At 28.2% G+C, this 13,150-nt stretch overlaps 1 protein-coding gene across 2 annotated transcripts in view; it reads left to right on the plus strand.

Annotated features, from left to right (window-relative positions):
- The window catches only part of LOC107451110 (uncharacterized), a 114,153-nt gene extending 107,466 nt beyond the window's left edge, over positions 1–6,687 (plus strand). For both annotated transcript variants that reach the window (XM_071182004.1, XM_016067103.4), the window contains exon 3: positions 1,955–6,687. In XM_071182004.1, coding sequence (XP_071038105.1) covers positions 1,955–4,360 — 2,406 coding nt within the window. In that variant the 3' untranslated portion in view covers positions 4,361–6,687. The remainder of the gene's footprint in view (positions 1–1,954) is intronic.
- The last annotated feature ends 6,463 nt before the right edge of the window (positions 6,688–13,150 follow it).

Here is a 13,150-nt window from a genome sequence, read left to right on the forward strand (position 1 = left end):
ATTGCTTCGTAATATTGTTCTTTCTTGGCATAAAAAAGGTTTTTCTATGAAAGTTGAAATTATTCATTTAAAATTAATGTTACTCAAAATAATTATGTTAGTTTACGCTTGTGCCACCCCCCAGCAGTTCCTACGTTTAAACATTTCCTTTTTATGATTCTAGTAAGATCTATTAGTTAACATAAACAATTTTGCTTACTTATAATTTTTTAAAATAACTATAAAAGACTCTGTTCGCTCTTCTCATCAACTCTCATGGTTTCTTCTCATTCATTACTGTTTCTTTTATTTTTACTTTACCCTCTGCACACCGAGTACTTTAAAATGCTGTTTATGAACTAATATAGCACTAAATCATTTAAAATACCTAGTCCTAGTAGTACAATTTATCTGTGCACGTAGGTCGCGGAGTGTCCCCTATTCCATCCATTACGAATTTATGTGCAGTTCGTGTCGGATCTTAACGGACAACAGACAGTGAGGTTGCTGTATATACTTTAAAATGCAGAATACAGCATGTTTATATAATTTTTAAAATTCTTAAAATAACATGGTTAATATTTATTAAGTGACAAAATATTTTAATTTTAGAGAGGTGATTGTTTTTGGAATGCAAAGGGTTAAAAGTCAAGAAGAAAAAGTTTATTTTGTTTATAAAATATTGAATCCTTATAATTTTATGCAAGCACATTTAATTAGTACGTAAAAAGTAACAAAATAAAAGGATACCTGGATTTGAAAATTATCAACTGTACTTGAGATTCACATAAAATTGCAGTAATTGGAATATTGAAGGAAAAAAAATACTCTCGTAAATTTAATAAATCGAAATGGTCTTAACAGCACGTAAATATCAACTCTGTAGTTGCATTTCAGCAAACAGTAGATCAGCCAACACTTTTTCCTCTACTATAAGTTTAATAAATCTAGGACTAACAATCATACCATAAAACCTTTTATTCCATAACATTCTTTATGCAGGTTTCTACACACCTTTGTAATTTCCTTCACACCGTGGCAAAATAAAATTGCAAAAAAGTACTAAAAATTATTCTGATAAAAATTGAATAAATTGATCGAATTTCGAAAAAAAAAGAAAAACAAAACAACTTAAAACTGCTAATTTGTTGAGATTAAAGATTTCCTTTTTTTTTTAAAATATAATGTTATCACAGTTTTAAAAAACGCAAACCAATATGGACGCCGCTAATTATATCCTAATTATTTTTTTTACATAAATTTCTCCTAAACAAAGACATATATATGCCTAGCATGGACATATATACATACTTACTGATTGCAAAATTGTATTAGTATAATTTTGTCAGAAAAAATTAATGGAAAATCTTAAATATAGCATGCTTCATATTTCAAATTCGAGTAGATGATAACCTTGCAGTTTACCCGCTACGAAAGATACTAAAGGATGTAGTGTAACGATCAATTATTCCTTTAATTGGAAAAACTATTAAGAGGATTAAAATGCAATTTAGAATTCTACTCCTATAACTTAGAGTTATGGTGTCAAGTAGAAAAAAGAAATTTTTCACTTGGTATTCACTACCACTTTTTTCAAATAGGTGTTTTTTATTTAGGAAAAAAATTTTTGGAACCGGTGTTTTGTGGGTTATTGTTTAATAATACTATCATATAATTAATTTTAGATGTAATATAATGTATGTGTTATATGTAAAGTCTATTACTGAAAAAAAAAAAAAAAACAGAAACTGAGTTTTCTTTTTAGAATTCAGAGCAATGCTCCGACATTAGGATAATCCGGTATTTAGCTTTCCTACCTAATTATTTTAATTCGTCATAATTTCTTACTTGTACACTTCAAATTTAAAATCATTTTATAAAATAGGATAATTCTCGATTCAATTAAAATTTATTAGCTTTAATACATACTTTTGTTGAACATAATTTTCATTTGTTATTTTTTTCTTTGTTTCAGTTATACTGCGGTGACGTGTTATCTGGAGTAGGCATTCAGCCCATTCAGTCACAGAATATCCCACCCTCAAAACCGCAACCAAAACGAGATTCGCTACAACTTCATCTGCCAGTAATTCCTCAACAGCAATCAAATTATCTGATTTTGCCTAAATCAAGCTTCATTTTGCCGAAAAACAATGGACATCTGTTTGGAGCACCATCAAACAGAAACACTAATCGAAGGCCTGCAAATGGTCCACCTGAGAAACTTCGACCAGAACTTCAGAGAAACAAACAAAGAAATCCACCACAAAACAGAAAACCGAATTTGCAGTTTAACAATGGCCCTCATCAACCAGCTGCAAGTCAGCAGCATAAGCACGTACTATCCAATCTTCAATATCCACCAAGGAATAACTTCAAACTCCAAATACAAGAAGCTACAATTCCTCAAAACATAAAACCAGATCAAAATGGTCAAAACAGGCCTCCAATTTTACCAAACTTTCAAGTTCATCCACCATTAGTAAACCACAATCCAAATGAATTCCTCCACAATGGTCTGCCTCCACGTAAATTGAAACAAAAAAATCATCAAAAGAATATTCCGGTCCTTCTACCAACACACGACATTGAATCGGGGCATATTGGCGAACCTTCTCAGGAAATAAAGCATCAAGTGCCCATATTGCCTCAAACAGGTCCTGTTGATATTGATCTTGCACACTTACTCTCAGCCCCACAGCATGAAAATGAAGTAGTAAAGCATTCGTTTTCACATTCAGTTGAAGTACATCCAGTATCCGGAGTTGAAAGCTCGCCACAAGATTTGCACGAAGACATTCATAAACTGCAACATGCTGAGAAATTAAACGGTGGTCCTTTCGATGAGTTGCAAGCACACATTGCGAAAACCCATGGTGATCCACTGCAACAAAATATTCCAGGTCATGGATTTCCATTCCCCGATTTTGCAGAACCGGAACCAGGACCACAGCTAAAACACTCCAACTTTCCTCTGAGTCCGAATTTAAATCTAAACAACAGAATAATAACTCCAGAGGAATCGAAACAAAGTCAGGTAAGTGTCAGAGCTAAGGCATCTGATGTATACGATCAGGCAAAAGAAGAAAGCGCGCCGATTGCGCTGTATGGTCAGGTTCTTCCACCCAATGATGCAACATACAGTTCCGAGATAAACAACTTCCCTGGCTTACATGACCACGAGAGTGCTGCTGATGAAGACAGATGGCCAATCATTTCACCCGAAATGCCAAAAATCGTGCATCTTGATGTGAAATGTGAAAAGAATTTAATGAGGGTATCCATTGATTTCGACAAGCCTTTCCACGGCATTATATATAGCAAAGGACATTTCAGTTACGGAAGGTGTGTACATTTACCAGCTGGATCAGGCCATAACAGTGTCCAGTTTGACATTTCCATCAACAGCTGTGGAATGCAAGGAAACTCTCCATCGGGACACTATGGTCCCACCGAAACTGGATCTTACTTCGAAAACACAGTCGTGGTGCAATACGATCCACTTGTGCAAGAAGTTTGGGATCAAGCACGAAAGCTGAGATGCAACTGGCATGACCAGTATGAAAAAACAGTCACATTCCGACCTTTCAATGTTGACATGCTTCAAGTAGTGAGAGCAGACTTTGCTGGTGACAATGTGGGTTGCTGGATGCAAATCCAAGTGGGTAAAGGTCCTTGGGCAAATGAAGTTGCTGGAATCGTCCGCATAGGTCAAACCATGACACTGGTTCTCGCAATTAAAGACGACGAAAGTAAATTCGACATGATGGTACGTAATTGCATCGCCCACGATGGCAACAGAGCACCAATAGAATTGGTTGACTCTTCCGGTTGTATTACCAGACCAAAATTAATGAGCCGATTCACCAAAGTGAAGAATTTCGGATCATCAGCATCTGTGTTATCTTTTGCTCACTTCCAAGCTTTTAAATTCCCTGATTCGACAGAAGTCCACATACAGTGCACAGTACAAATTTGCAGACACCAATGTGAAGAACAATGCAGCATACACAGGAGAAGAAAAAGGCAGGCAATTGTCGGCAAGGGCGAAGTCAGGGAGATAGGGCTGAACAGCATACTTCAAGTTGTAGCAGTTGAAGACCTCACGTTTTCTCCCTACCAAAATAAAACCGACGACGATACAAACAGAATCACAACTGAAAAGAGCAAAGTATGTATGTCTTCCTCAGGATTCGCAGCGTCCCTAATATTGCTCCTTTCCATAGTGGTCATATCCAGCTTGATTGCAGCATTTCTCTTCCTCAAGCAAAGAAACACTCCAAAAATGCCACCGCTTCCTTATGACATGGCAGTTTTCAAAAAGCATGTTGAAAAACAAATTAAGAAACAGCAGCAGCAACAACAGCAAAAGAAATTGTAACTTATATTGAAGTCATGATTATGGTGCACAGAAAATCAAAATTGGCATCCAAAACTAAAATATTATCAAAATAAAAAAAATTACTACCCACTAAGATCAATTTTGCAAAAATAATGCACTCAATTATGGTACAACATTAATGAAGTAAATGTTAAGATATTCTTAGCATATACAGTTATAATGTGATCAATTTATTTATTGTACCTAAAATAAGAAGAAGAAAAATTAGTAGAAATGATAGCTCAAATAATAGCCTTAACATTCTCGTGTATCCAGAACTTATAATGTAATATTTAAGACCTTATAGTGCTGTGAAAACATCTTGAAAGCTTATAGAATACAATTCTCAACTAGATTAAATAATGTTTTACTTCCTCTATTTTAATTTTTTTTAAATATTTTATGTGACTTTGTAATTGGATGCTACTTTGAAAAAATATATCAGATATTTGTAAATTATTTTGTATATATAAGAAGCTTTCTTTAACTTTCTGTGCAAGTTGAGATAGAAGTACAAATCAATAAGATTTGTACATATCAAGTATTAGATATTTTATAGTATTAGATTAGGTTTATACTAACAATTGACACAAAACATGTTAAAAGCACAAAGTATTAGATGTTCTACTACCTAATTATCAGTTAACAAATGCAGTTTATCAGATTCGAATGTAAATTTGTAAACTGCGTATAATTGTGATGATTGGAAACGAAATTTACTGTGGATATCTAGGAAAAATCAGATTAATTTTAAGCTAAATATTAGCAAAATAGCATTTAAAAAAAGGAAATACTTTTTAATAGTTCACAAACGAATACTATTTCTTTTGTATTCTTCATAAAAAATGAGCTTTTATTAGATACGCAAGATTTTTGCATATCATTTTAATGTTATTTAACCATTATATAGTTTTTGTAACAATTTGATAATTTTAAGTGCAACAAATTGTTATGGGGTGCCTTACAGTTTCTCCATTTTTATCACTTGCATCGAACTTCTATGTTACATTTATTTATTTATTTTGTGTTAATATGTTGAAAGAGTATTTTGTGTCCTCATATACGCTTCAAGCGTTGAAAATAGTAGCGTTTAAAACGCATTTCGGTACGTCATTCCCCACCTCATCACTGGTGCTGGTCGCCATTCCTCATGTCACCTTGTAAATGAAAGCTTTTTGTGTCATAAAGTTATTAGATAACTTTGTATTTATCATGAAGTCATTGTATAAAGTTTATGATGTTAACTTGACTATTTAAGGTGAACTTTGTTTTACATAATATAGAATAACATAGACAGAAATATGCAATTCTTTTTAGACTCCTGAAAATTTACTAAATGAATAAAACAAAAAAGCTAAAAGACAAGGCGCTGGATTTGAAAATTCCCCTACCATTACATCAAGCAAAATATTACCTCAAAAATAACATTTATTAATTACGAAACAATAAAATATTTATGAATTAAAACATTGATGCTAACTTCCACACTTATTGAGAAATGTATTTCCATAAAAAAATTATTATAACAAAGTGAGCAGAATTATTTTTTATTTCACTAATAGTTAATTTTCAAGTGGTTTATAAGTAATAGTTATCAATAAGTGACTTGTCATAGCAGTAAAAATCATTTTAAATCTAATTTATAAACCTCAAAATCAGAAATCAAAATATAAATTTCGTTATTACTACAAAAATTGTTTTCTTAAATTGTAAAAGTTGCTAGACACGCTAAAGTAAATATAATATTTATTAATACTATTAACAGCAGTTTTGAACTATAAGAAAATTTTTTAATTCTTCATTTTGAAAATTATATTGAGGGCATAGTCTTTTCAAATATTAGGTGCATAAAAAGGTAAAGATACTTTACAAAAATATTGGGAAATAATTTATTTAAAATAAATAGTCAAATTAATTATTAACAAATTGATCCTCCATCCCAAGACAAAATGCAAATGAGTTTGATTTCATGAAAAAAAAATTTTTTTTGGCGGAGGAAAATATGACGATTGAATATAATGATCAAAAATCACTAAGTGAAAGAATTGCATAGGGCCTGGACAAACTTCGCCTATAATTAGTCATAGTCATATCAACCCTAAATATAGTTTTCATGAAAGATATTATGTTATAAACTGGGAAAAGAGAAATAATGCAAACTCGACATACAGATTTATGCAGTGTTTTGTGTTTGTCTTACAAGTGTAATTTTATAGAATAGAAATGTCATCAGTGTAGTTCATTATGATCACAGACAGACTAGTCAGTCTGAGAACATGATTTCATACTCATTCACTACATTTTCCGCCATAATGAATGTAATCAAATTGTTTTATTGTGAAATAAAAATATTTATAAAAAAATTGTGGATTGGGTTTATTTATACGAAAAATTATTATTGTTAAAGCAATAAAATAAAAATTAAAAACCTTTGGTAAGCACATGGAAAGAAATTTTAAAAACACATAACAAAATTAAAAAAGTTAGAAGAAAATTATGTTTTTTTGTCACTTTGTGAAAATAAAAACTTAAGTAAAGATTAAATAAAACACTATGAACTAAAAATTATCTATTTTGACAACAAATACCTTTAGACTGACTAAATATGCTAATACATTAGTAAAAAATATAAATTTTAAACCCAAAATAAGTTAACTTAAAATTATATTTTGCATCTGGAATCAGTATATTTTAGCTGATAAAGTTTTTCATTAGCTATTATTTTCACTATTTAATTTTTCCATGCTTGTCTAAAGCAAGATGTCCGACAAAGTTCTAGAGAAAATTTCCAGGAATTTTATTCGGAAATTTCCAGAATAATTATTTTTCACAATATTTCTAAAATTTACTAATTAATAAAATATTAAATGGTACAAAAAGAAACCATATAAATTTAAACCAAACTTTGAAATCATATAATTAACAATTATAGATTTTTTCTTATACTTCTATTAAAAAAAATTAACTAAAGATTTACATTTTAAAAATGTAATTAGGTGCAATGTATAAATTAAGAAAATTATAACATGAATTTGAATAATAAAAGGAAGTTGCAATAGAATCAATTTTACTTTTACATATATTTAAACAATTAATCATTTTCTTATTTTTATCATGAATATTTACAAACAATAATCATTTTGAATGAATAAGTAAAATTTATAGAACAAATATGACTAATTGCACTTTTCCAATTACACGCATAAGAAAGAAAGACCTTGGTTTCAGAGAAGGAGAAACAGTTGCACAAGTAAAATAATTTTTTTCCTGGTAATAAAAAGTTGAAACCTTAAAAAAGCTTTACAAAAAAAATTCTAAATTTTTCTCAAGAATATAAAATTGTTTGAACATTAAATTTTCCTGGTTTGCTAGAGGATGGAAGACAAAAAGAAAATTAAAAAAAAAAAATATTATGCCATATGGTGATTGGAAAACACGAATAGATCTTCAACTGTTACATTGTAAGATTTTATTATTATATCTTAGTCTGAGTTTAAAAACTATTACCTTTCAGTGATTGAAATTTATATGAAATTTGAGGCAAATTCACTGAAGAAATCTGGAAGTTTTTTTTCCCTTTTTACTACACAACAGTTGAAAAGGATAGTTTAAGGGTATACCGAATTGTTTTTAACTACTTAGAAGAAAAAAATTCCATTATATCCTATTTTAGAGGCAAAAATAACTCCTATTTTGTCGTTTCCATAAAGCTTGTGGGGAATTTTCAGAAGAAACCTTGACTATTTTTGTAACCCTGCAGTGGAGAAACACTTTATAGTTACTAAATAGTTAATGACAGTGATATATTCAAACTGACTTGACAAACACTTTGAAATTAATAACTAAATATCAGTTAAATATACAAGCTGCACACACGAAGGGGGAAAAAACTGAACAAAACTATATTATTTCTCTTATCAATATTTTAAGAATACAATTTTTCAAAAACATTAATTTGTTACACAGTTCTACATAAGAAGTCAATCACTTCAAAATTTACTTACATATTATAGTAATATTCTTTTACATTAAAGTATATTAATTGAGTACTTTTGCTTGAAAGTATAAAATTCTATATTGCTCAAAAATGAAATAAATAATTAGTATTTNGTCAATCACTTCAAAATTTACTTACATATTATAGTAATATTCTTTTACATTAAAGTATATTAATTGAGTACTTTTGCTTCTTTGAGTACTTTTGCTTCTTTTGCTTAAAATTCTATATTGCTCAAAAATGAAATAAATAATTAGTATTTCAAATTAATTTGTCATAATTAAGGCCCGAATTTTGATGACATTTGCATTTTTTGTCCTTTAGAGCATTTTTTGAGATTTATAGGGCATTTTCTTTAAATTTTGGGGCGTATTTTGCATTTTAAAGCATTTTTTTAAAAATTTTTTGTTAATTTTTTCTAATTTTTATATTTTTTTATTATTACACTGGCCTCCAAACAATGAAGAAAATCTCTAGGATATTAAAAGGTGAAGCAACATCTTTTCAAATTGAAGAAGAATTGTCAGTAAGTGTGACCGTCCTTTTCAAGTACGCACCAATAACATCAGTAGACGTTGAAAGAAGCTTCTCCTGGTATAAAAATTTGCTTTCAGACAAGAGACGCTCGTTTACATTTCAAAATATTAAAAAAAAAATTAATAATCCACTGTAATTCTGATATTTAGTAATATTATGAGATGGAAGTTGTTATATTCATTTAAGTTTCTATACAAAATGAAAATGTTTTGGAGTCAATATATTTTCCTTTTTTTTTTTATTTTAGGATATAAAACATATTTTTCAAACTTTAATGAACGTAGAACAAGTATTGCATTGCTTTATATTTTTTGAAACGACTCATAATAATTTTAAAGAGTAAAACATTGTTTCAGTTCAATATTTTTACTTCTATTTAAGTCATGTCATAAGGAATTTTTTGCGCAATTTTTGCATTTTAAGGGCATTTTTTACACTTTTAAGGACATTTTTTGCCCTTTTTAAGGGCATTAATTGAGATTTTTTAGGTCATCAAAATCCGGGCTCTAGTCATAACTTTTGACATATTTATATTTAAGGACTTTTATGACTCCATATAGAATAAGATTCAGTATTATTATTTAAACTAATGAGAAAAATACATCTTTAGCAGATTAATTGCAAAAGCTGAGAATATTAAACCAATGGAAAAACTCTTTTTTCATTAAAAAGACAAAACACAATAAAATGTAATAGCACAAATTTGTTGAAAAAACTATAAATAAATAATTTGACTAAAAGAAGTTGAATAAAGAAAAATTAGAATATTTAAATTTGATAACTGTCAAGATTATTTGTGTAATTAATATTCAAATATGAACTCGAATACTCAAAATTTAAAAATTTACCATTTTTATATTTTGTTCATATAAAACAGTAAAAATAATAAATGAATTAATAATATATTATAATTTGAAAATTACATAATATTTAATGTTTTTGAAAGAAATATTTACTGTTAATAATAAAATGAAAATTCTGATACTGATGGTAAACAATTTTATTTTTAATTTGTTGACAGATTTTTAATTTGTTGTCATTTTACATATGTGTTTTCATCAAGTTCTATAATCGAGATGAACATTTATTACAAATACTAATGCAAACAAATAAAAATGCAACAATATACAAAAATTAAAAATCACTGATTGAGAAAAAAAATAATATTTTCATAAGCAAGTTCTATAAAACAATAGAATTTAATTATTTTCATTTTATAAAAATTGATAGCACCATAAAAATGCTAGTGCCCTTAACATACAGATGTAAACTGTTACAAAAAAATCTCAAATGATATATTTTTTAAATTTATGTACAATAGTATATGATCATTAAAGGTATGGATTGTTTTTGATACTTCAATAAGACTAGCACAATCACAAGCAAAATAAATAGTGCATGCTCTATTAAAAAGAAAAAAACATATTCAATCATAATATATAATATTTCAATATATATGCAACATGTTTTAAATGAAGTAGGGTTCAGTCCTTATGCTGGTTGTAATATAATGCAGAAATGCTCTGATGAACACAAAAAAAAGAAAAGAAAAAAAGACAGATATTCTTATGGGAACTATTAACGAGTAGTATTATCAATACCCAGATAGAAAATGAAAATAAAATATAGAATAAACTGAATTGCAACAAGAAGTGGAGGTGGGATAAACTTACCAAACAGAAGAAAGCAAATCAAAACAATTATAACCAATATGAAGAGAGAGTTAAAGAATATGAAGAGAGGGTGATTTAAGAATTTATAAAAAAAAAACTAATAATAAATGATTTAAGATAAATTTTTAAAAAACTAATTAAAACAGCCTTTCAGAAGAAAAAAGAGAAACAGTTTAGTCAAGGAAATAGTTAACATTAAAATAGGAAAAAGTTATATTTAGGATTAAAAAACTCTTGTACCTTACAGAAAATAAATTTAAAATTTCATATACTACTTTATTTCTAGGAATTTTTTATATTAGATAACAATATTTTATAATTGTTTAAAAATACATGAAAAATAACTATTTAATATTAATAATTAGGAATAGAGAATACTTTAAATTTGAACCAGTAGAGAAAAAAAGTTCAATTTCATTAAAAATTTTCCAAATTAGACATTTTCAACAAAAGTAAACAAGTAAAGAATTGAAGGACTGTTTTATTTATAAATATACACACTTTAAAGAAACAAAACCAACTTTGTTTTTTAAATAAATGAGCAAAACAAGTTTTTCCAAAAATTGATAAATAAAACACAATTTAAAGAAACAATTAACATTTATATTGGCAAAGTAAATCTGAATTTATTAATACTTGGATAAGATACTGTATTTTGAATTAATGGTACTGATTGGTTAAGTAAGTACCAGACAAACCTTTGTAAAAAAGGTGGTTTTTTCCTTTTTCTTTAAAAAAAATCTTATATTATACATAATACAGTATACTTATGTGATACAGTATTCTGAATTAATTGTACTGATTGGTTAGGACAAGAATTCTTAACTTAAAGGTTAGTTTCGAAACAATTAACTAAGCTCAGTTGTAACTACTCATCTTCTTAATATTTTAAGAACCTGGACACTCTTTTGATTTTTGTCTGGTATCAAGCTTACAAATAAGTACAGAATATTTAACAAATCGTAAGTAAGCAAACTTTTATTTTTCTACAAAAATAAGTAAAATAAACATTATCAAAAAGTAAAATTTGTAATTTTAGTAAGTAATTACAGTAAATTAATGCAAAAAATTAACGGCATTACACTTATTAAGATAGATATTCTTGCACTTCGAACAACCTTGAAATTTCCTAGCTAATTAAAATTCCTGTATGTAACCTAAGAAATTTTAAACTAGTGTTAATGATTGGAAAGAAGAAAGATAGCAAGTTGTCCTAGAAAATAGTTGAAAATGGAAGAAATTTCAAGTAATACAAACTTCTACAAGGCAAACAAATTACAATATAAAGAAATGAGAAAGCAATAAAATTAAAAAAATAAATTTAACAAATTTTTTTTTGTTGTAAGATTCCTTTTAAAATATTATGTCTTATAAATCGTTGAAAAAATAATAAAATATTATAGAAAAAGAATCTAGGTATTATATTACATTAAAACTTGCCAACAAAGATTTGAATTTCACAGAAATTAGAATGAGATAAAAAAAATAGTATAATTTAAGGAGATCTTTGTGCTAATGTGAAAAATTTTATTAGTAAAATGCAAATAATAAAATAGAATAAAAAGAAAAAGTAAAATTAAGGCTAGGCAACTGTCCAAAAATGTCTAAATTAAACTTTTATGTCAACAACAACTTTTTCAATGTTATTTAAGAAATAATTAGAGATGCAATCAATATAAATAGTTTGTAACAATGTGCTATATACTTTTTAATATTCCTGCCAATATTTTGGCACTAAAATATACTAGATAAACTAGAATTCAAATAAAGAGAATACTTTATGCACTTTACACACAAAATATAATAAAATGTACTAAAATGAATATTCAGTTGTTAAATATTCTTTTTCACTAATGAATATCCACTAAGGATCAAGGAACTTTAAACTGCGTAAATAAAAATGTAAGTAATGAGTCATAAGGTCATTTAAATTTTTTACTTTATAAAAAATTTATATTGAAGTAGTAGATTAACCCTCTGACTGCTCATTCCGCAATTTCCACGGGCAACTCAATTGTAGCAAAATCAGCTCATCCCACGATTTCCCCGGGCATGTGTTTTTCATCCTTTATTGATGTTTTTCTTATTTATTTATGCATCCGGTTTATTCCCTGTTTAAGCAGTATTAGACGTTCAATTTACATTTTGACTAACAGATGTCGTTAGTTGTCCACTAAATTGTCGTATTTGAAGGCGCATAGTGTTACCGCGGAAACTTCACACTTTGTCACTATTTTCTTATCAGAAATAGCTGCTAGAAAACGTTCAGCGGTTCACAGAGTGCACATTCCTGATTCAGATTCTGAAAGCGATTTTAGTGTGCTGTTCAAGAAAAGATGCAAATGGCAAAAAAATTTGCAAGAAAACACCAATCTGGTGTAAAGATTGTGAAGTTGGACTTTGCCTTGAACCTTGCTTTGAACTCTATCATACTAAACTGCAAAGGTATTTTTTTCTTAGTGCCTTATGTATTCTTAAATATTATGCATTTTACTTTTTTATATTATGCAATAAATAGAAATTAACAGTAATTCAATTGAAATTTATTTCAAAAAGAATTATTTTGGTGATAACATCTGAAAT

The sequence above is a fragment of the Parasteatoda tepidariorum genome, chromosome 6 (genome assembly GCF_043381705.1).
Source record: "Parasteatoda tepidariorum isolate YZ-2023 chromosome 6, CAS_Ptep_4.0, whole genome shotgun sequence".
NCBI lineage: Eukaryota > Metazoa > Arthropoda > Arachnida > Araneae > Theridiidae > Parasteatoda > Parasteatoda tepidariorum.